The 21,778-nt window shown below is 63.0% G+C and overlaps 4 protein-coding genes across 4 annotated transcripts; all 4 read right to left on the reverse strand.

Moving 5' to 3' along the window:
• Positions 1 to 2,732: 2,732 nt before the first annotated feature.
• Positions 2,733 to 4,568, reverse strand: LSCM1_05892 (uncharacterized protein; the record flags this gene model as incomplete). Its single annotated transcript, XM_067323327.1, has 1 exon — positions 2,733 to 4,568. One exon carries the CDS (start codon positions 4,566 to 4,568, stop codon positions 2,733 to 2,735), a length of 1,836 nt encoding a protein of 611 aa, XP_067180278.1.
• Positions 4,569 to 6,814: 2,246 nt separating this feature from the next.
• LSCM1_05893 (uncharacterized protein) lies at positions 6,815 to 8,884 on the reverse strand (the record flags this gene model as incomplete). The annotated part of the gene is made up of 1 exon (XM_067323328.1): positions 6,815 to 8,884. The coding sequence occupies one exon, from the start codon at positions 8,882 to 8,884 to the stop codon at positions 6,815 to 6,817; it is 2,070 nt and encodes a 689-aa protein (XP_067180279.1).
• Positions 8,885 to 9,995: 1,111 nt separating this feature from the next.
• On the reverse strand, positions 9,996 to 10,649 carry LSCM1_05894 (uncharacterized protein; the record flags this gene model as incomplete). The annotated part of the gene is made up of 1 exon (XM_067323329.1): positions 9,996 to 10,649. The coding sequence occupies one exon, from the start codon at positions 10,647 to 10,649 to the stop codon at positions 9,996 to 9,998; it is 654 nt and encodes a 217-aa protein (XP_067180280.1).
• Positions 10,650 to 13,291: 2,642 nt separating this feature from the next.
• LSCM1_05895 (uncharacterized protein) lies at positions 13,292 to 21,109 on the reverse strand (the record flags this gene model as incomplete). The annotated part of the gene is made up of 1 exon (XM_067323330.1): positions 13,292 to 21,109. One exon carries the CDS (start codon positions 21,107 to 21,109, stop codon positions 13,292 to 13,294), a length of 7,818 nt encoding a protein of 2,605 aa, XP_067180281.1.
• Between the last annotated feature and the right edge of the window lie 669 nt (positions 21,110 to 21,778).

The following is a 21,778-nucleotide window of genomic DNA, read 5'->3' on the forward strand; positions in this document are numbered from 1 at the left end:
GGTCGCCGCCTGAAGCAGCGGCGTGGTAAGGCGGCGCACGCGCTTCAGTCGAGTAGCATGCGTATCCTCGATGCGGAGTACTACACCATAGACAGGGACGTCTATGGTCCACTCGAATAGTGGTGAGGCACGACTTGTAAGCTGAGACACGTCGCCGCTAGCTCCGTTGAGAGGCAGACCTTCACTGGCCACCTCTCCGACCCCTTGCACTTGCGTGGCAGGCTGCTCCAGAAGCTGCTCAAGCGCCCCAACGACCTCGGCGATCTGACCTAGGCACGCCTTCTCGTGGCGGCGCACACACGCATCGAAAACGCTCAAGGCACGCGCAACGCATCCGCCAGCAGCTGCTTCCCCGTCCACGTCCACACTGCTGCCAGCGTCCGGGGCTATGCTGTCGCAGTCGGCGCTCGATGCGGCGGCAGTGCACCACTCAGCGTCTAGCGTCAACGCCTCCACCGAAAATACAGCGACCGGTACGGAGCGCAAGACGATACGGCAGCAAGCCGCTGTAGGGGGCGCGCGACCCCCACTGAGCTCGTCGTTGTCGCCAGCTCGGTCGGCTTGTTGGCCCACGCAACGGACCGTATACACAACGTCTTGCGCGCTCTCACTCGGTGGGGAGGATTCGGCCCACCACGGCAGCAACTCAACTTGCGGAGGGGCCCCGTAGCCACCTGGGACAGAAGCGCATGGCGCTGTGATCACTTGTGCCGTCTTTGTGGGTTCGAGGAGAGAGAGCACCAGGCGTACGAAGACCGCATGTTCTGCTGCTGCGGTCGCGGAAGGGGGCAGCGCCGTTGACTGCGGCGCGAGGCTTTCCATCGAAGGCGTTGCAGGCGATGACGGCGACACAGCGGGCTGCGTAAGGGGTCTCAGGAGAAGCTGGCGCTTCCGTGCCAGCCTCGAGACGCCCAGCAGACTAGCGAGAAACACATGGCCCATGACCGGCAGGCCTCTCCGCTCGCAATCGCTGTCTTGGGCTGTGCCATCGTCTCTGTTAGGCAATGCACGCGCGCCGGAGAGGCTGCTAATAAAGTCGATGACAGCAGGCGTTGTGTCGCAGAGCGCATCGGAGTAGGGCACAACCGCGGAGGCCCTCGCCATTGCCCTGCAAGAAGCGACGCCGTACACTTTTACCGCTGGGAAGGGGTGGAGGTGGAGGTGGAAGGGTGCAGAGAGGAGGCGAGGCGCGAGTGTGATGGGGTGGGGGTCTGGGTGGGTGGCGGCGGCCGCGGACAAACATTTGGCGACCTCAGCGCGCCGCATACGCCCCTACCCAGCGACTTCGCACAGAGAGAGCGAGAGACGCGACCGCCGCCGCAACGCTTCGGGCGTATGTTACGCCGCAGCTTCGCTTCTGCAGTGGTTCCTCATGCACGTCTGCTTTCATCACGACGCTCGCGCACCTCTGACAAAGAAGCACACCACTCAGTGTGTGCCGGGCATCCTCAGGGGTGCAGTAGCCCCAGACTCTGTGCGCCGGTGGGCGGGGGGAGGGCAAAGCAGCCCGCCCCTCCCATTCCCTGCCAATGCCACACCGCCTCTGGTGTGTATGTTGGAGGGAGGGGGGAGGGGAAGGAGGGGGAGACCGAGTCACGCCCCTACGTCGTGGGGAAGGGCCGGATCAGTGCGTTGCTTCGGATGCGGGCGGTGAGGCCCCGCGTGGCGTTGCGTCGGGGCAAGCGCACACAGACATGCAGCCGCAGGCATGAGTTGCCGAGAGGGTCGGATCGACGAGGCCTACTTGACGTTTCGTTGCGTCTTTGTATCGCTCCGACGATTCGCGTGAGGTGATAATGATTGCAGGACGAATATCAGCTGATAAACCCAAACCTCACTATACACACACAGCACAGCACAGACGCACGCGATAGGCAATGGAAGATACAGTGGTGATCATGATGGGGCTAGCTTGCGACGGCGACGACACGAGGGAGGGGGTCCAGCAACAAGCGAAAGACGCGCGCTCGTAGGAGCGCATATGCGTCCTCGAGGTGCAAGTTCGTGCTTGCCCCCTCCCCCTCCCCCTCCCCCCCACCGCCACACACATGCGCAGAAGGGCAGACGCTCACTCCCCATCACCGCCGTGCTAAGCACCAATGCTCCGTATCCGCCAAAGAGAAGATAGAAAAAGAGGTACAAGCAAAGATTGTATAGAAGGGGACAACGCGCACGCGCAGTCGATGCAGAGAACTCTTCACGAGGGAGGAAAAGAGAGCGAATGCTGGTCGGGGGCGCCACCCTCCCCCCTCCCCCCTCCATCGAGAGACACATACACACCGCGAGTCGGAGCTGTGGCGGAGCCGAGTCATCCTTGAAAGAGAGCAAGCTGTCAACATGGAAGAAGGCTTGAGGGGTGGTGCGAAGGGGGAAGGGGATCGGAAAAGGTCAGAGCCGCGACAGAGGCGCATGCAGGGGTCTCACGGGGTGGGATGTACGGGCAGCACGCGTGCGTAGAAAATGTCACCCGCCCATCCCACCCCGCCCGCCCGTATCCCTTGCCCCTTTCTCTGGCGCCCTCCCCTCAGCCTCATCACCGTCCGTCAGGATACATACCTCCCCTCCCCCCTCCCCCCAACACCCCACTTGCGCGCGTCCATGCATCACCAGGCGCCATGTAAAGAGAAGAGGTGTGTGTCTGTGTGTGTGTGTGGGGGAGCCTCTCCCGCTGCCAAAGGTGCGGGTGTGTCCTTCTGCAACATGCACCCGATGCCGCCCCCCCCCCCCCACAACTACGTATCGGCTACCGACTTCGCCTTCAGCTCCTCCTCGTGCTTTGCCACGAGAGACCTCCACAGCTCCTTCACCTCCGGATGGCGCTCGAGGAAGAGGTTCCACAGGAACGCTCGCCCACTCACCGGCTCCGAGATGTCCTCCGGCCGTACCGAGGGGACGCGCTGGGCCGTGTCATTGGGGTCAATGACCGGGTCATACCCATCTTTCGTGAAGAACGGGTTCATCAGAGCAGCCTGAATCGTGATGCGCTCCCGTGGATCCCAGCGCAGGCAGTCCATGATGAGACGCACCTCGTCCTCGTCCTCGTCGCCGTAAGGGCTCCGCAGAAGCTCTGCTAGAGTCGGTGTGATGGTGCTTGATGGGGGCGCTGTCTTCACCAATTTCTTGACGGAGTTGATGAAGAGCTCCTTTGTTTCTGTGTCACGGTACTCGGCGATGGACTCGATGGCGCTGGTCGACGGCTCGCCCAGCACGCGAAAAATGCTGAGCAGCTGATGCCTGCCGCCCATCGAGGTGGTGTAGAAAAGGGGGCGGCCAATCAGCATTTCGGCTGCAATGCACCCGATGGACCAAACATCGACGCCGTGGAAGCTGTCGTGGTCGATGAAGCCCATGGGGCTGTTGATGGCGACTGTCAGCGTCTCTGGCGCGGCGTACCACTGGGTGCAGTTGTCCAGCACGGTCTGCACGTAGTCAGTTGTTGCGTTGAGACCGACGTCGCGGCCCTGGCCAAAGTCGGTGATACGCGTGCCGTAGCTGCGGTCGAGCATAATGTTCTCTGGCTTCAAGTCGCGGTGAATGACGGGGCAGAGGTGGAGGTAGCCGACGCCGCGAAAGATTTGGTAAAGGATGAACTTGCGATAGTCCCGAGTCAGGGAGTGGAGCGCGACCGCCGTCAGCGGGCAGCACACGGGAGCACTTTCTGCGTCGCCACCGCCACCATCGCCACCCACCTCCTCTGTGGCTTCTGCTGGGGTCTTGGTGAGGGAGACGTCACGATCGTCCGCTGCTGCTGCTGCTGCGGCAGGGCAGTCTGATGACGACGGTGCAGCCGCACTGGCCACTTTTGCATCTGCCGCCGTCTCTCGGCTACAGCCACGCTCTAAGTGTTCGTGTGGCCTGGCGGATGCCCGGCCCTCATCTCGGGTAACCGGTCCTGCCTTCAGGCGTGGCGATTGCTCAGAGGATGAGGTGGCAGCAGCGTCTGAGCCCAACTCGCCGCCGCTGGCGATCATCCGCTTCACTCGGCGCATCCACGCAGCGTACCCCGGCGCCAGCTCTGCCGCTGTCACGACGGCTGAGTCGAGCACCTCGCGCAGCGTGTAGTCCATTTTTTTCATGACAACGTAGACCCCATTGAATGTTCGCTGCAGCTGCAGAATGGAGTCGTACGTCATCATGTCAACGCCACCGAGGGGAATGAAGAAGTCCGTTGCGGACATGACGTTGTCGTGTTGGAACGCCATCATCAACTGAATTTCGCGAGTGGCGCACAGCCACATGCGCGGCTGACTATTTTCAAACAGCTGGCGCAGTTTCTTCACGGCCACGAGGGTGTAGGTGTCGTAAAGCTCCTCCCGCTCCTCCGGCGTCAGCGAGGCGTCCTCGTACTCTTCCGGCGGCTCTACCTGGAACCTCTCCACCAGATCGTTGTCGCGGGCGGAGCAGACAAAGCCATAGCTGCCCTGCCCGATGGGACCCACAGCCTCGTAGCGGGAGAGCAGCTCAAACAGCTCCATCGTTTCCTCGCCATTCTGGTGAAACACCATCATGCACCGCTTCGAGGCGAGCGGATGCCGCAGGATGGTCGGCATAGGCAGCGATTGCGCCATGACTCTGACGAGAGGTGTGTATAGTGGGTGTGGGTGGGTGACCTCTGCGCTCAGCACGCGCACGACCCTTTTTCTTCGGCTGCGCTTGCGTTGCCGCCTGCCGGCATAAGGCCTCGCCAGCGAGTGGGTGAGGGAGCAAGGGAAGAGGAGGAGTAGGGTAATGGAGCTAAGAGGTATGGTTGCGCCTACAGCATACAGGGAGAGGGTGGTGGGCATACATGCACACACACACACACAGATGGACGGAGAAGGGGCGTGCCGTTTCTCTACTCTGGCCGTTCGACGGCGTCCCCCCCCCCCACGCACACACCACACCACACCACCTCCATCGCACGGCACGGCAACCCATTTCAGCGTACGCGCATACGCGCCACACAGTCCCCACAGCTCATCCTGCCGCTGTTGGCCCTGGCCGGCCACATTTGGGTCGCCTGAGACGAACGGCCCTGCCGTCGAATCGAGCCCATGCATGTCCGCGCAGGTCGTCGTCCTTGCCCGTCTCCCCGCATCGTCTTCGCATACGCGCTGCGCGGCCGGTGCCGGGCGGACTCGAGTGGGACTGCACGCCCTGCGTCAGGTGGGGCAGCGGTGGTGGTGGTCTGGGTGCATGCCGGACGACGCCAAGGGGAAGGTCGGCCAGCTTCAGGCCAGGGCGCTGTACCCTGTACGCGTGCTGTGTCTCTCCCTCCCCTCCAGTCGCTCTGCCAGCCGCGACACTTCATGACGTCTTTGTGAGTACTTTCTACAAGAGAATCAGGAAGAAGCCGATGGGGCGATGCACAGGTGCCCTCGTCCTACTCCCGGCATCGGCGCCACATCAGCCCCACCTGGCGAGATGTGAGAGGGGTCGCCCGCCGGCGCACCCGCGCGCCTCGGACCGGAGGAGTGGGGAGGACGGACGCGCATGCTTGCCGAATCCCCGCCGCGGTTTGCCGTGAGCGGAAGCAAGCGGTGTCATGAGCGCACGTCTCTGGCGCCGCGCCAGCCCACGCCTATCCACCAGAACTGAGGGCCGATGGCGGGCTCTGGGGCTTCCTCCTCCCCTTTCCCACAGAGTCGGTGCGGGGCCCCCGTTACCACGTTTCGCGATGGCCTCCCCCTCCCCGGCATAATTGGTGCCGTAAGGAGTGAATGGAGGACCCAAGCGGGACCGTCACGCTCGAAAAAATTACGTGCAGCGTATCTCTGAGGGGAATGGTGAAGCGAAGCACACACTGGACCAAAACGTTTGGTCAGAGACTCACACGCCAGGCAGCATCTCTGTGGCGAGGCTCCGCTCTGTTGAGAGGAGTGAAGTGAGAGGCGGTGTGGGGGCGGGTGGCCGAAAAGGGCGCAGCTTTGATTGCCCTCGACAACTGCTGCCGCTCTCATCGCACCTCCCCGTTGCTGCTGTCGCCGCCCTGTTGGTGTGCCTACGGGAAACGGGAGAACCTTGAGAGGGAGGACGATGGAGAAAAAAGTGGCACACACGTTCGCGACATGAATGGGAGCGGCAATGTGGAGGACAGGGGACAGAACGAGCTGCACTGCGTGTAGCCGGTGAGGTCCGCGGGACTGGCATCTTGGCGGCGTATGGGTCGGGGGTGGGTGGGCGGTGATAAGAATGCGAGCCCCTCACCCCCCCACCCTCACGGCCGGTACTTGAGAGGACTGAGGCATCACCACATTTGGTCCCTCAGTCTCTCGTCACGCTGTCGCGTCCCATCTGCGCTGCCCCTCCTCCGCCTTCCATGACAGAAGAGAGGTGCGTGGAAAAGGGCACCACGCTTGGCTCGCCGCCGCTATTTCGGCTTCAGTTCAGTTCAGTCGACCCGTGCGCGTCTGTGCGTGTGCGTAATGTTTGGCGGAAGCGATTAGAGGGGAGCGGGAGAGGGAGGCGGGGCAGGGGTAGAGGTAGGGGCGGAGCAGATGAGATGCAAGGCTTAGGGCAGCGCTGGCATCTTCGCCGTTGCTCCCCAAGGCTCCTTGGGCCGGTCTTGATGCAGGAACGCGTACGCAGAACGGGTGGGGAGTGGGGCGAGAGGCACTGGCAGAGCTTTGGCTTCTGCTGCATTTTTTTTCTTTGTGTATGTGCTTCCTTCACGTTACCCCCTTTACGCTTTACTCGTCTGCTCGTTGTGTGACATGCTTGCCAAGCCGTCTGTGCCCTCTTCCCCCCTTTCCATGACCGGACGGATGGGCTGTGCTTGTCTGGGAGTGGGTGGGTGGGAAAGGGGGAAGGCCAGATGACCGGAGCACGCTGGCTGTCAGTGAAAAAGGGCGCCCAGCTGGAAAACAGCGGAGGCGATGGCATCGCGGCACGGCACCGCTCCGCCTGCGCTTCCGCCGTTGCCGCCATCCAATTCTTCGGACTTCGTTGCGCTCTCCCTCCCAAAGGCTGACGGAGGCCAAGCCTCCGCGAGGCTTCGGCAGGCGTAGCAGATAAAGCACCCACCCACCGCCGCTGCCGTGGCTGATGATGGCGAGGCGACCGCGACGCTGGTGGAGGAGGCACCGTTCGTGCACGGCAGCGTTTCCGTTGTGGAACTCAGCGCAAACAGCTCTAACTGACGAGCCGCCACGCTTCTGTGCTCGCCAGGGTGACATGCGGCGAGGGAGGCAGGGCAGCCACACACGCAGCACATCACGATGGAGCCTTTGATATCAACTTCTTGTGAAGTCACTGTATGCAAGTCGCGGTGCACGTGCAGCGGTGCTTCCAGGAGCAGATCATCGCGGTTCTGCTGCGCCGCACCACTTGGCAGCGGCTTTTTGGTCGTCTTCGCGCCCAACTGCGAGCTCCCCACTGCTGCTGAGCCGTCACGTTTCTCGTGTGCTTGAGAGGCAGAAGACTTGCTGGTGCCACGCACCACTTCCTGCATCGCAGCGGGGTGCACCTCGAGTCGCTGCACCGTGTTGAGCACATTGAAGATCATGGTGCGGTACGATGCCATCATGGTCAGCACAAACTGCTCCAGTGTGCGGTGGATCGATCGGGTGGTGGTGCTGGTGCGCAATGCAGGCGTGTAGCTGCCGAGAATACCGCAGAGACGTGTGTACATAATCGTTTCTTTGGGTAACATTGTGCGCAGTGGACGAAGACAGACGACCTCGTGTGTGTAGCCGCGAAAGCCGGAGCCATGCACGACGCCTTCGCCACTGGCGCCCGTTACGAGCGCGTCGAGCGCCGCCGTGGCGCACCGTACGGCATTGCTGCCGAGCACCAAGTGCGGCCACATTTCCAGATTTGCGTGCCTGACAGACGCGCGCTCCTCGAAGGGTTCGTGCTCGGCGGAGCACTGCGCCTCGTCGCTGCGACTCATGACTTCCTCGTGCGCTGGCCCGCCAACAACCGCAGCGCCTGATGCGCGCAGGAGGTACTCCGTGCATAAACGATGCGCCGCACGGCAGAGCGTCTGCTGCCGCACACGCGCATAGAGCGCTTCGCGGTCGCTTAGCGGCAGCCGGCTGGCGTGCAGGGCATGGCGCACCTCACTCCGGTAGGCCTCCCCCAGAAAGTCGCTGTAGTAAAACAGGCGCACTTCCCCCGCGTCGTACAAGCGGGCGGGCGGTGCAGTGGACTCGTCGCCCCTTTCCGCCTGTCCATGCTGCGGCGACGATGCTGGAGACAGATCCCTATCGTCACCACTGCAAGGCGGCGCTGACGCAGCGACGTAAGGGCTATCCGCGCGGGCGGCGCCCGTTCCCACTGCCGCAGGCATTTTATTCCGTTTCTTTTTTGCACTCGAGCGCCTGCTGGGGGCTTCGTCGCGGTAGGCCCATCGCGGCGGCTGCTGGAGTGCGTATTTGCGCAGCGTCTTAAACTGCTCCTCCATTGTTGACCGTGCTTTCTCGATCGCCTCATGGCGACCGCTGCTCTCATGCAGCAACGGCGACGAAAGGAAAGACGAGGATTGCGGCGGCGGCGATGGAGGAGAAGGCAGAACCAGTTCATCTTCGCACAAGTGAAACGGCAGCAGTATCAGATTGGAGACCGACGACGCGCTCGCGGCGGACGAGGATGACGCGGATGCGCCGTCGGACTGCCTACCCTGCGCGCATGCCCACCTCTGCTGAGCCAGCGGCTGTCGTCGGAGGTGATCGCGCGCCGTGTACCGAAGCTGGCCGAGCTCGTGCAGCAGCATCATCGAGTTTGGGCCGCCAGAGACGGCCACCGCGAGCGGTACGTCGCTCGGCACGCGGCAGTGCCGGAAAGCGTTCTCGCGCACCGCTCCGGCGCAGTATGCGAGGAAGCAGTCCGGGCAGTACAACTTTGCTGGCCCATCGCGACTGGCGATTGTGCCGATGGCCTGCCTGCACTTGAAGCACTGATGCATCCTGTGGAGTGCGCACGTCTTTCTGCTGCCCCTTGTAGGAACTCGCTAACAGCAGCAGAAAGAGCCCGCCTTTTCTTCTTGTTGGCTGGTGTCCGCGTGTAGGCGAGCGTACGAGCTGCAGAGGGAGCGACAAGGGTGGAGGCGTGGGGCGCGGGCAAGGGAGGGAGGGGGGAGGGGGCAGAGCTACATGGACATGGGCGGTACAGCAGGCCACCACCGCTTTGTTTGACACACACACATATATCTATTTAGGGATATATATATATATATATGTGTATGTGTATATGCATGCAGGCAGAATCGCGCTACCACGCTCGTCGCCTCCTTCTCCTTATCGGGTGCTGTGGGCGGAGGCGGCAATATATATATATATATAAACAAACATGGGTGAGGCACTGGTGTGCGCCGTCACGAGAGACGCCCGGCGCTCTCTTTAATGCCACTTGTGCGCGACCTTTATTTGCCTCCGAGTTGCGAGCGCAAGGCAGTGAAGACCTCTTCACAGTATTCTTGGGGAAGGGGAGGGGGAGGAGGGGGGATGCTTCTTGGCGACAACGAGGACAGCAATAGAACGCCAGCAACAGCCTCAAGCGATAGCGGGAGGAAAAAAGGATTGCCAACAAAAAAAGGAGTGGGGGCGAGAGAGGGGGGAGGGACTACGCGGTTAGCACGCCAATCCTTCACAGCCAAAGGCGAAGTAACGGGCATCCGCAACGTTGTCACACTGTGCGCGAGCTGCGGCGCTCCTCCACCCTTCTCCCTCTCCTCGTCACAGACGAAGATGTTCAGCTTTCAAGGCCACCGCAGCCATGCGTGGAAGCTAGACAAGCCCTTTCTTCCCGAGAAGAGGAGTTGGGGGTGGGGGTGGGGGGAGAGAGGGAGTGAGCAAGACTCTGCAGGAACAGAGGAAGAGTAGCGAGAAGGTGAAGGCACAGGGAGCGGCGTCTGTGCGTCTGTGTCTGTGTGTCTGTCAGTGCGTGAGTGGAAGAGATATACCGATGATTGGTACGGTCTCACACGGAAAGAGAGAGAGAGAGGGCACAAACGCCTGAGCCAATACAGCGCCAGGCACAAACACATGCACAGAACTTCTTCGCCCGTGCGGAGAGTGTCACAGCTCATAGACGACAACAGACGAGGCGGCATGCTTGTCTACGGCCTTCCTGCTCTTGCGACTGCACTTCAGCTTCCTGCTCTTGCGGCTGACCTTCAACTTCGTCTTGGCACTGGGTAGCGCGGTGTAGCGGCCACCAGCCTCGTATGCCGCTTGCACTGCGTCTTCTGCAGTGACGTCGCCCAAGGCTGCAGCGGAGGGGGACGGTGTGACCGTGGTGGTCGTGTCCTGTAAAGCAGATGTGAGAACCTGCGAGGGTGAGCTTGTGGCATCCGCTGCAAGTGTCTTCTCTTGCTTCTTTAGCAGTCGCGCCTGCCGAGCTTGTTGGCGCCGCAGCGCTGCGACCGGTTCCTCCAGCTCGCACAGAACGTCACGCACTCCTTGCTGCTGAGCTCGATCGTTCAGCACGGCTGGTGTCACGGTGGCTAGGTGCGCGAACACTGTGTCCACAAACTTCCACTGCGAGTAGTGCACACGATACGTCACCGCCCACGGCCGCGCTGTCCAGGGCAGATACACGTCCGCCGCCGCTGCTCCTGCTTCCGCGGCTGGAGCGTCCATGCCGGCGCCAGAAGAGGGTTCGTTTGAACGCGGCGCCGACCCGCCTGAGCTGCTGGAGAGGGCCCAGAAGCAGCCGGTGCGTCGAAGCATGGCTCCAAGGTATGTGCTTGAGGCAGGAAGCGAGAGGCGTGAAGATAGCGCGCCGCCCGACAACCGGGTGGGTGGGAATCGGGTTAGAGAGGGCGAGACTGCGCCCTCAGGGACCACCGAAGCACAATCCAAGGAGATGGAGAAGGACACCGACCGGGCGTGTGCGAGGGAGGAGTGCGTGAGAAGAGGGGTGGCGGCAGGCGGGCGGGGGGCAGCGTGTATATATGTATATATATGTAATGCCGGCAGACGACAGAGATGCGGCGAGAGGAAGTTGGCAGGGGGAGAGGGAGGGAGGAGCTGCTAAGAGTCTACAAGTCGACGTGCCCGCGTGCGTGCCTCCGCCTTCACACAGAAGCGCCTGGGTGCCCTAATCTCAAAGATTTCTTCGTCTACAACTACTGAGGGCGAGAAGAGTGAGGGGGAGGGAGAGTAGGCGGTGAGGAAGATGAAGACAAAGAGAGGGAGGGGAAGGGGTCTAGTGAAGATGGGAAAGTGAGCAACAGCGACAACAGAAAAGAAAGCGTCGGGAGTAAGCAGACGACACAGAGAGAGAAGGGGAGACAAACACGCAGAAGAGTCTGTGTCGGTGTGTGAACGTGAGATGGGAGGGGGAGGGGGAGAGGCAGAACAACCACAGACACACCTCGAGGTGAGCCGACGAAGAGAAAGCGGGTGGGAGACGGTGGAGGGGGAAAACAAGAGATCTACCGAAGTGAGGGGAGGAGGGGAGACGTGGCCCTAACTTTGCGAGACGGCAGAGGGTGTGAGTCGTGTCCACAGCCGATAGTGGAAGTGAGCGAGCGATGCCTGCACGAAGTAATTATGCGTAGGGAGGGAGGAGGCGTTGCTGGCGTGTGGGTGCGGGGGTGGGGAAAGAAAGGCGATGTGCCGTAGCGCTGACTGTTCGTGCGTGCAGCTTGAAGAAGCTACTAGAGATATGCTCCTTTGATGAAGGTGATCACCACGGGGGGGGCAGGGGCGTTGCTGGCATGTGTGTGTGTGAGAGAGGGAAGGGGCGGGGAGGGGAGGCGTGGAGAGGGAGGAAGTGACGGCGCACTATGTGAGCGTTCAAAGAGCTTAGAGGTGGGATGGGGGGAGGGGCGGGGCGGGTCTTTCATGTACACAGACCGCTGCTTGCCCACTCCCTTTCCTGTGGGTGAACTCGGGTATGGGCGAGAAAGCACGGCGTACGCTGCATGCACGTTTGTGCGGAGGCGCTCGCTCCTGCCATGCTCGCAGACAGTCTGAGCCACACCGCCCGCCACCTCGCTCTGCTCTGCATCCACAATGTTCACTTGCACCTTCCCTCGCTTCCCATCGCATCGCCCTGGTTGGGCTGCACGCGAGGAGGGAGCGGAAAGAGAGGCGAGTCAGGCATGCCAACACGAGGGCAACGCGGGCGCAGGCGGCCAGTGGCTCCTGTTCGCGCGCCGAGCTGCAATGGATACGCCAGAACGCTTTGACTTCTCTGTTGCGCTTCTGTAATCTGCATGTGCTCTGCTGATTGATGCATATTGGTGGCTGAGCATTCGTGCACGAGCATGCGTGTGTGCTCCTTGCACCTCATCCCGCATCGCAAGGACCCTTCCCCCGATCCGTGCACACATGGGTATGCCTGCGTGTGTGTGTGCGGTGAAGCGAAGTGGGGCACATATATATATATATGGGGAGAGGGAGAGTGGAAGAGGGGCGCCGATGGCGGGAGAGTGCACGTGGCGAATTGAGGGAGGATGGCGCAGTCAGCGGGCAAAAAAAGGCGCGCGCACACACACACGCCGACATCGTGAAGAGGTGTGTATGCGGGTGTGATGACAGGAAGCACAATGGGAAAAGAGAAGGCGTTATAGGAGTGAGAAGAAGCGACATCGATGGTGGCGGGCGACACACATGTGCGTACACGCCATGCGCAGGGGAGGAGGGAGGGAGGGAGGGTGATGAACGGAGATGATGCCCGCAATGCACAGAAACCGACGACAGCGTACACAGTATCGGAGGATAGACGCGCACCGTCTTTTACAGCACTTCCGCCACAGTCAACCACACACAATGCACACCACTATCCAAAGGTGGGAGGATATATAGAGAGAGAGAATGAGGGGCCTTCGAGAGCATGCCCCCATCCCTGAGCTGGCGCCTTCAAAAAGAACGACTTCCGCGCCCCAACACGTTGAGATATCTAACGCAAGCAACACACCCGCGCACACAGTTGAATAGAAAAAAAGGGTGTGGAGATGTGACGTGGAGTGAGAGCACACAACGAGGCGCAGAGCGGTCGCTTGATTGGGCAAGTCAGACAGCTGAACAGCGTTCCATGGTCGCGGTGGCGGGCTTCGTTATACACCCCACTCGTCCCTGTGAGTGCCACCGCACACGCTCGAAAGAGAGAAAACTGCAGCACGGCAGTTTCATAGCAGCGGAGGTGGGTATGAGACTCGCGTGCCAAGTCAAGTATCGCCCCCCTCCCCCTACCGCGAGTTGGACCTGAGCGGCTAAAGAGCGAGCGAGCGCGGAGGAGGAGAACACGCCACAAACCTACGCGTGTCCACAGTCAGAGAGCGAGAGCGAGCGGCGGCCATGCAGAGGGAGGATGCGTTCCTCCTCCTCCTCCCCCCTCTCACCATCCATTGCTTCTTCATACCTCACTGCCCCATTGAGTCCAAGTCCTCACAGTTGCCTAACGACACCTGCAAGCCGAACAGCTCAAACGAGAGCGCCTCGCTCAGCTTCACAAGGAAATGTTTCGGATACGCGATATCGATGGCGTCGCTCATGGCCGCGCCGGCCGTTAGCGCCACCTGCACATCGAACTTGTCCAGCGATGTCCTGCCACCGCACCCGTTAGAGGCGCGGATGGCCCCACGTATCGACTTGCTCACCTCCTCCTCAAAGTCGCGCACAAACTGTGCGCTTGCAGCGGAAGGCCTCAACAAACGGCGTGGCACCCTCACGAGCTGCACGGACGCGTCTCTAGGAGGGACAGAAACAGTGAAAGAGGCGCGCCGCTCACCGGCGCCGCTCTTCTCCAGCACCCCATCGCGGAGGGTGGAGGGGGAGGTGAAGAGAGGGGAACTAAGGGTTGCCGACAGAGGGGTCGATCGCATTGGCGTTAGTGGGCCGGCAGGGCTGTTCGCGATGCAGCGCCGAAGGGGCAAGGTGGCGTCGTCCACGGCCGTGCTAGCGGGCACGCCACTACTGTCGTGACCCCCGCTGCCTCCTGCCTCCTTAGCATTGTCTTTTGCGGCGCCCCCGACTAACGTTGCTGAGATCGCCGGGGAGCGAGACCGCCTAAGCTGCTTTGGCCTTGTCGCCTTGCCCAGCGACCCGGCCGCGCCAGCACCACTGCCAACCACCGCGGCGCTTCTTTCTTGCTCGGCCATCTCGTAGCTGAGACGGTGCAGCTGGCGCAGCTGCTCGTAGCGCAGCAGCGCCGCTCGTTGCCAGCCGGACAGCCCCTTGACACCATCGCCCTCGCTCTTCTCGCGCGGCTGTGCCGGCGACAGCTGGGTCGCCGCCAACCCCGGCAGGGCTATCGCAGCTGCCGCGGTGACGCTGCTGCTGTTGCTTTCTTCTGGCGCCACTCCTGCGCCGTCACGCGCCAGCACAGAGGTGGCCGGGGTTACCGAGGCGATGTGATCTTGTCCTTCCATGACAACCAGCCGCGGCAGCGACTCGTGCATCCGGTGGGTGGAGGGGGAATCTTTCGTGTAATGGAAGACTTCCTTCAGGACAAAGAAGAGCCCCGCCCCGACGAGGTAGTCCGGGATGTCCGCCAACGTGTTGATGCTCGGGAAGCACTGAAAGAGAAAGTTCTTGACGAACTCATAATTGTCGCGGCTCTCGCGCTGCTGCTCCGGGTCGTCACGGTCGTAGTGCGGAAGGTAAATTTGGCTCACAAAGGACAGGTCCTTCGTTGCCTCACGTAGCCACTCCCGCTCACTGTGCACACCGTAGCAGTCGAGAATGATGCCGTTGCGGTCCTCGACGCGCTCCAGCCTCGCCTGCTGCTCCTCCCGCGTCGGAAGCTCTCGCTGCTTCGCGTCATCGAAGGGGGTGTGACTGAAGATGAGCTGCCAGGAGTAGATGGCGGCAGCGCAAAACACGCGCGATGTCAGGTTGTGCGCCATGCCCCACTGCTCGAACGGGCGGTGGAACGGCTTCACGACCGGGTTGGCGCGCTGCAGCTCGTTCGGGTCGACAGTACTGTCGTAGCGCATCGTCGGGGGCACAGACAACGTCGCCGGCGCTGTGGCACAAACGCTGCCGAGGTAGGAGCGCGTCGCCGAGTTGAGGGTGGCGTCGAGCGAGGACAGACCGCCGTGACCGCTGGGGCTTTGGTGAACGCCGTCGACGAAGCCGCCCATGCCGCTAATAGGGATGAGCGCCTCGTACCTGCCACACGCGTAGCGGCGCAGTCCGAGGAAGCGAATGTGCAGCAGACCCTTTTTGATCCAGCGCCGCTGCTGCGCCGTGAAGGCACCGCCGACGTGGCGATCGCCGCTCTCCTCATTTCCGCTGATCGGGCCGGCGAGGCTGCCGCCAGGGGTCGTCTGCTGCCATTGGCGCGGCCGCTGGAGATGATCACTGCCGCCTATATCGCCGAAGCGTTCATCCATCGCCGGGGGCGCGTCGCTTTTCTGCCGCTCCTCGCCGCCGTCCAGCCGATGATTCGGTACGCCGCCGCCGTTGTCGAGGTATGCCATCGGCGGATTGGTGGGGTAGCGCAGTGCCACCATGCATGTTGTGAACAGCAGCAAAGGGGGCGCGTTCAACAGCCGGTGCATCGCGGAGACGGTGAAGCTGTTGCTCTCGCCATGATAGTTGCGGATCGCGAACGTTGAGATGCCGCTGGCGGCGAGCGGCAAGGGCGAAAGGCGAGTCGGCGCGAAGGAGACGACCGCCTCCTTCGCGCCGCTGCCGCTGGCAGACGGGGACGATGACACTCGTGGCATGCCCGACGTTACGGCGGCGGTCGATGCCAAGGCTGCCTTTCGCTGCTCCTTCGCACGCTGGAAGCGCTCGCGCGACGTAGACGCGGCTGCGACCGTTGCCGCAGCCGCTGCCTTCTCCTTTGCAGCCGCGGCGCGGCGCGTCTTCTCCAGGTCATCATCCTCTGCTGTCCCCACCGCGGTGGGCGCCACCGAAGCGCTCGCTTGTTGCCGCGACTTTTCTGCATCGATGCGCCGCCGCAGGAGCCAGCGACACACCCACATTCGGACGAATGCGCTACGCCGCGCGGCGAGGACCCGTTGCCGCTGCGCCGCGTTCTCTGTCCAGTGTGCAGCGCGATGTTGTGCCACAGCCTGGCGGCGGCGGCGTACGATGGCATACCACACAGCAATCTGGCACGCCGCTGCATTGCGCGGCTCTGTCGCTACGACGCGGGTGAGCGCGACGGCGCTTGCGTCGCTCGACGAAGAGTCCTTCACGCCCGACCCTGAGTTCTGCCGGGGCGCAGTGCGCTGCGTCAGCATCATAGAGAAGGAGTTCAGCAAAGCAGCCGCACTTGACTGCGTGCTCGCGGCGGGCTGTGCGCTGTCGTCGCTGTGAGTGAGGAGGGCGATGTCCTCCATATCCAGTCGCCGCGGCACTGCGTGGAGGCCCACCAGGCTCGGCATGCTGCCAGCAGGACGTGCATGTGTGGCGCCGAGCTCACTATGCGGCCCGCCATCATCGACTTTTTCGTCCTCAAAGTGTGCGTGACCGCGGGGTGCATGAAGGGCCCCGGGAGGCGGCGGACTCGGCAGCGAATCCGCCACCGATGCCGCCTCGTTGCCCACCTCCCATGCCAGCCGACTTGGGGAAGCCGCTCCATCCACTCTCTCAGACGTTACCTCCTTCCGCATGTCGCTGTCCATGGGAGCGAGAGGCGTCGCTGCGGCCGTCGGAGACAACACCATCGGAGGCGAGGCGGCGTCGACCTCCTCCGTCAGGGCGCCGTCGCCAAGGCGCCCGCCGGCCACAGCCGATGCGTTCACGCTCGCCGACGCCGAGGACGGATGCCGTGAGAAGAAGGTCGGCTCGCCGGCCCCTGCAGCGGCGGCTCCATCCCGATTTTCGGCGAGGGGCTTCAGGGCCGTCCACAGCGACCACGCTTTCACGAGGCGGCGCTGTTGCTGCAGCTGCTCGTGCCTCTCCTGCTGAGCTTTCTTCTGCAACGCGATGGGCGTCTTTTTGCGCGATTTAGTCGAGCCGGCCGATGCCCTCGGCGTCGCTGGCGCCTTCTGCGATGCGGAGAGCGCTGGGCGGGACTGGTAGATGCTGCCCCCACCGCCAGCGGCGCGACCCGACTTGACGGCGCCGGTTCTTGCGGATGGCCTGTTGCCGCTCTTGCCAGCCGCACGCTTTGTGCTCGCGTTCAACGCCGCGGCGCTACTGCCATAGGCGCTTCCTAAAGAGGCGGATAGGTCGATTGTCGTCCAGTTGAGGCTAGAGTTCTGCCGGCTGCTTGTGTGCTCACTCTCCGTGCCCGCTCGCGGCGAGCGCGACACGTTGCCGGCCGCGGCTGTGGCAGGCTGCACACAGTGGAGCAGATACCGCTCCACGGCAACGTGTGTGTTGCATGCGGCGCCCTCTGCGCTGCGTGCGCTGATGGAGCACATGCTCGGGTCCCCAACCAAAGCGCCATCACCCGCCTCGTCCTCGTCCACCGTCGTGGCGAAGGTGAAAAGCGGCGTGTACGGCATGGCTACATCGTTGGCACGCACGCGCGGTGTGCTGCTCTCTGAGGAGCGGCCTGTGACGCCACCGCCGCCGCTGCTGCTGCTGAGCTTTGAGGACTGAAGTTTTTTACCGGTGGCGTTGCTCGCAGACTTCAGGAGGGAGAGCGCATGTGGAGCTTTGGGCAAGGCGCCAGCCATTGGACTGGTGACGACAGCATCGCCACCGGTGGTGGCAGCCTCGCCCTCCTCTGCGGTGGTGCCGTCGCCGCTCCACTCTGCCACGGCGATGGCGAGGCTGTTCAGATACTTGGGTGGTACGAAGAACGGCGTGCTCAGCATGTCCGACACTTCAAGACACACTAACGGCGCCGCCGTCGCCGCGCCAGCACTGCTTTCTGTCGACCGCTGCGTGATAGCAGCTTCCAAGGTCGTCATAGGCGAGCCGAGGGCTTGGCGGACAGCACCGCACACCTCGTCCAGCTGCACTGCCACCTCCCGCTCCTGCGCACGCACGAACTCTACGAAGCGAGGAGGGGCCGTCACCCTCGATGCTGCGGCGTCGCCAGGGAGTGCCGCCGCCGCCACCGTTGCCGAGGAGTCGACGGCGCTCGCCTGGCTCTGGCTTGCGTGCACGTCTCCAGCACTTGCCACACCCTGCGGCGGTAGAGGGGGCTGGTCGGCGCCGACGCCATCACCACGGGAGGCGAGTACGAGAGAAGAGTTAAACTTTTCCGCGGGGCCGCTGGCGCTCTCATCTGATAAGATGACGGAGGCGGCGTTGGGAATGCGGCGAGAAGCCGTCGGTGCCGGCTGCACGCCACCTGGGCCGATACTACTGAGCGGCGACACCAGTCCGTTCGCTGGGGCCTGGGTAAGGGCGGCGCTGTCGCTGAGTGTACTTAGGAGCGTAACGACCGTGCATTGCAGGGCCTGAAGAGCCTCTGAGAGGGAAGCGGCCTTGGCTGCCGCTGCTGCTGCCACGGAGGCGCGCCTGCTTGCGGGCTCCGCTATCGCGACCGTTGCAGTGTTGGCCAGCGATGACGTTGTGCTGTTCCGGGAGATGCTTGGCTTGCGCGGGGTGGTGCTCGCACTGGAGTCGGTGGTGCTGGGGATGGCGCCGCTAATGGGCCCGTCCTTGCCGCTGCCTAGCCCGCGGTTGCTGTGCCCACCGTGGTGGTACCCGTGCAGGGACGCGACGGAGTGCCGCCATGCCTCCTCTCCGCCGCCTTTCTCCGCTACTGCCGCAGACGCCGAGAGCGAGGCACTCGCAACCTGAATAAACGATTCCAGCGCCAGCGTGACGGCTGCGCGCTGCTCTTGAAGTAATTTCATTGTGTCGACCAAGGGCTGTAGGTGCTCGGCACAGTACTTCGCCATCTGCTGTGCGCACGCATCTGCCATGGCAGCCTCTACCCCACGTGCGCGAGAGTTGTATTCATCACCGGTGCTCGTATGCTGCTGCTGCTGCGCTGAGGACCCGAATATGCTGGGGCGACTCACGGAAGTAAGGCGACCAACGCTGCCACTTCGCTTCGGCAAAGCTAATGGCGAGTTCAAGCTCGATGCGCCGTGACGCGCACCAGGTGACTTCGTCCGCCTCGCAGCTGGCGTGCTGGCCCGCTGCCGCACAGACGAGGTCAGCGGAGGCGCGGGAATGGTCACGCTTGTTGCGGTGGCGGACAGCGACAGCGCCGCCCCTGTGGCGATACGTGGTCGCGCCCCGCCACGAGGGGTGTGTTGCTGTTGCTGCTGCTGAGGCCCAGCCAGGAGAAAATGGCCTGACACCATAAGGCTGCCGTTGAGCGTGCTTGGCGCTCTCTTGGAGGGATAGGTGCTGCTAAGGTCCTTGGCGTCTGCGGTGCTGGGCGCTATGGACGCTAACAGCATATCGAGCTGGCGCTCGCCTCCCTTCGCGGGGGCTAGACAGGCAACCCAGTCCATATTCGGCTCATCGCCCACTTCCGCACAGAGCTTCATGTACGTGGCAGCCAGCTTCGCGTAGTCTTGCGGAGGCGGTGAGGCGCCGTGCTCTTGCATGTGGCTGGCACTAGCTTTGAGGTGCGCTGGAGCGAGCACGCGTGCCAGTGAGCTTTGCCGCCGCCCTGACGGGGGTTTCGTGCCGGCTGCTGCTGTTGTTGCCCCGCTGAAAGCGCCACTGCGGGCACTGCGGCTCCTCCGGTTGCTGCTGTTGCTGCTGATGACGTGCTGATGATTCGCCGCAGCGTTGGTGGAGGCGGCAAGGCTATCCTTCTCCCCTGCGAGGGAGAAAGAGGCGCGCTCGAGGCTGCAGGTGAGCGGCGACGAGGCGCCTGGCGAGGATGTCTCCGACAGCACCCGCTTGGACACCTGAAGGGAGATGCTAGACTGATGGCTGGCACGCAAGCCGAGCTGAGATGGAGAGGTGGGCGAGAAAGCTGGTCCGCTAACGGCAGCGCTGCTTGGAGCACCAGCAGCAGTGCTTGGTGCGGCCCCCGCTCGTGCCTTGTGCGAGCGCGGCGGACGTGATGGCGCCGGCGACGGATCTGCGCGGCGCCTGTGGCCTGCTGCCGCGGCTCCCCCTGTAACACTGCGTGGGCGAGTGCCTGGCGGCAGGACGTCGCGCGTGCGGCCGGTGCCGGCGCGGTTGGCTGCTCCGCCGCCGCTAGCACTTGCCCCCGTGAGAATGGCCGACACCCCGCGCTGACGTATGTGCGACGCCGCGAGTGCGTTGCTGCTGCTGACCGTGGCGCCCAGCGCTCCATATGCGGGAGACGCTGGCTCGATGTCTCCCGCTATTCTCGTTGACGGAACACCGTTGGTCGAGGCCACACCCGCTGCAACAGTGTGCCGCCGCACGACAGAGCGAGGGCGCCGCCGAATATGCGTGCCGGAGGGCAGCCGATTGCGCGTGCATGCCTCAGTTGCCGGCAGAGGCCCGACATCGCGCGGGAGAAGCGTCGCCACCGCAGTCGCCGCCACGTCACTTGAGTCACGCCGAAGCCGGTGATGAGGACTGTGATGATCGCCGTCGACGCCGGCTCCTGCTGTCTCGTCCACCTTCCACGGCGAGGTGGCCTCGGAGCGAGCAGCTGCGTCGCTCGCACCAATGATCTGGTTGCGGCTGAAGAGTGAGGAGCCGCCGAGCGCCGAGCTCATGGATCCGTTAAGGCTGTCGCCCGACTGGCCCACACCGCCGCCACTTGTCCGCCCGACGGCCGCGGAGGGCAGCTTCAGCGAGAATAGGAACGGCACGGTGGCGCCGGCGGCTCTGGCGCCAGCGGCAGCGGCAGCGGCTGTGGATGAGAGGACTGACGCGGAAACGCCCGTGGGTATATGCGTTGATGACGAGGAGAGCTCCGCTTGGGGGTATTGGGCATCATCGCTGTCGCTTGTGGTGGCGCGGTGAAGAGAGGTCCGCCGAGCAGCGTCGCCCAGGCTCACTGGGGCTTCGTAGGAGGACATGGAGGGCTCCCGTGACTTTCCAAACGCGCGCGAGCTTCCCCTGTTTCGTCCATGTGGCAAGAACAACCGCTGCTCGTATCGGTGATAGGTCGGACTGCTTCCGGCCACATGCGACGTGCTCGAGACAATGAAGGAGTTGGCTGCTGCGTCGCGTGGCGTCGGGTCTAAGCTGCCGTGGAGGAGGCTGTCGCCACGACCGCCATCGGCGTCTAGGGGAAGGGAAAGCGAGGGGGACCTCGCACTACCGCCGACGGTGACGGGGTTCCCCCTGGCTTGGCTGCTGGCGACTGACCGTGCCGGCTTCCCGCCATCGAGGCTGCGCGGCGCCGGCGGGGTAGAGTTTCCGTTGCGCTTCATGAGGCGTCGCGAGGGAGAAGAGAGGCGAAGGAAGCGCAACGGAAGCGGTCCCGAACAGCCCACGGGACAGAAAAATCGCAGCGATTTGTGCTGCTCTTGCTGCCGCACGTTAAAAGGAAAGCGATGAACACACACACACACACAGAGACACACACAGCCACGCGGAGGCGAAAACAACAACAACTGTGCAGGTGCTCTGTGCGATTGCGCCCGAGGTGACGCTGACGTATTCGGTGGTAATGGTGGTTATGGTGTGTGTGCGTGTGCAGAGAGAGAGGAAAGCAAAACAGGAGTCTCCCGCGCCGAAACACACCCAGACAGGCAGACACACACACAGAGACACACACACAGACACACACACATACAGGGAGACTCAAAGACAGACCAACACGCGCACGCACGAACGCTGGGGGAGGGGAGGGGTGGGGGCTGACGACGCGCTGTCTGTGTGTGTGAGTGTGTGTGTGTATGTTTCTCTCCCTTTTTTCTTTTAGTGCGCCTGCAGAGGAAGAGGTACGAGCAAGCACACGGGCAACAGAGAGACACACACACACACACGCACACACACGTTTGGACGGGAGGTGCGCTTCTTTTAGAGGAGACAAAGAAAAAAGGAAAGGAGACGGAGGGGGGAGAGGTGCCAGCGAGGGGAGGATAAGGGTGGGAGGA

The sequence above is a fragment of the Leishmania martiniquensis genome, chromosome 13 (assembly GCF_017916325.1).
Source record: "Leishmania martiniquensis isolate LSCM1 chromosome 13, whole genome shotgun sequence".
Classification (NCBI taxonomy): domain Eukaryota; phylum Euglenozoa; class Kinetoplastea; order Trypanosomatida; family Trypanosomatidae; genus Leishmania; species Leishmania martiniquensis.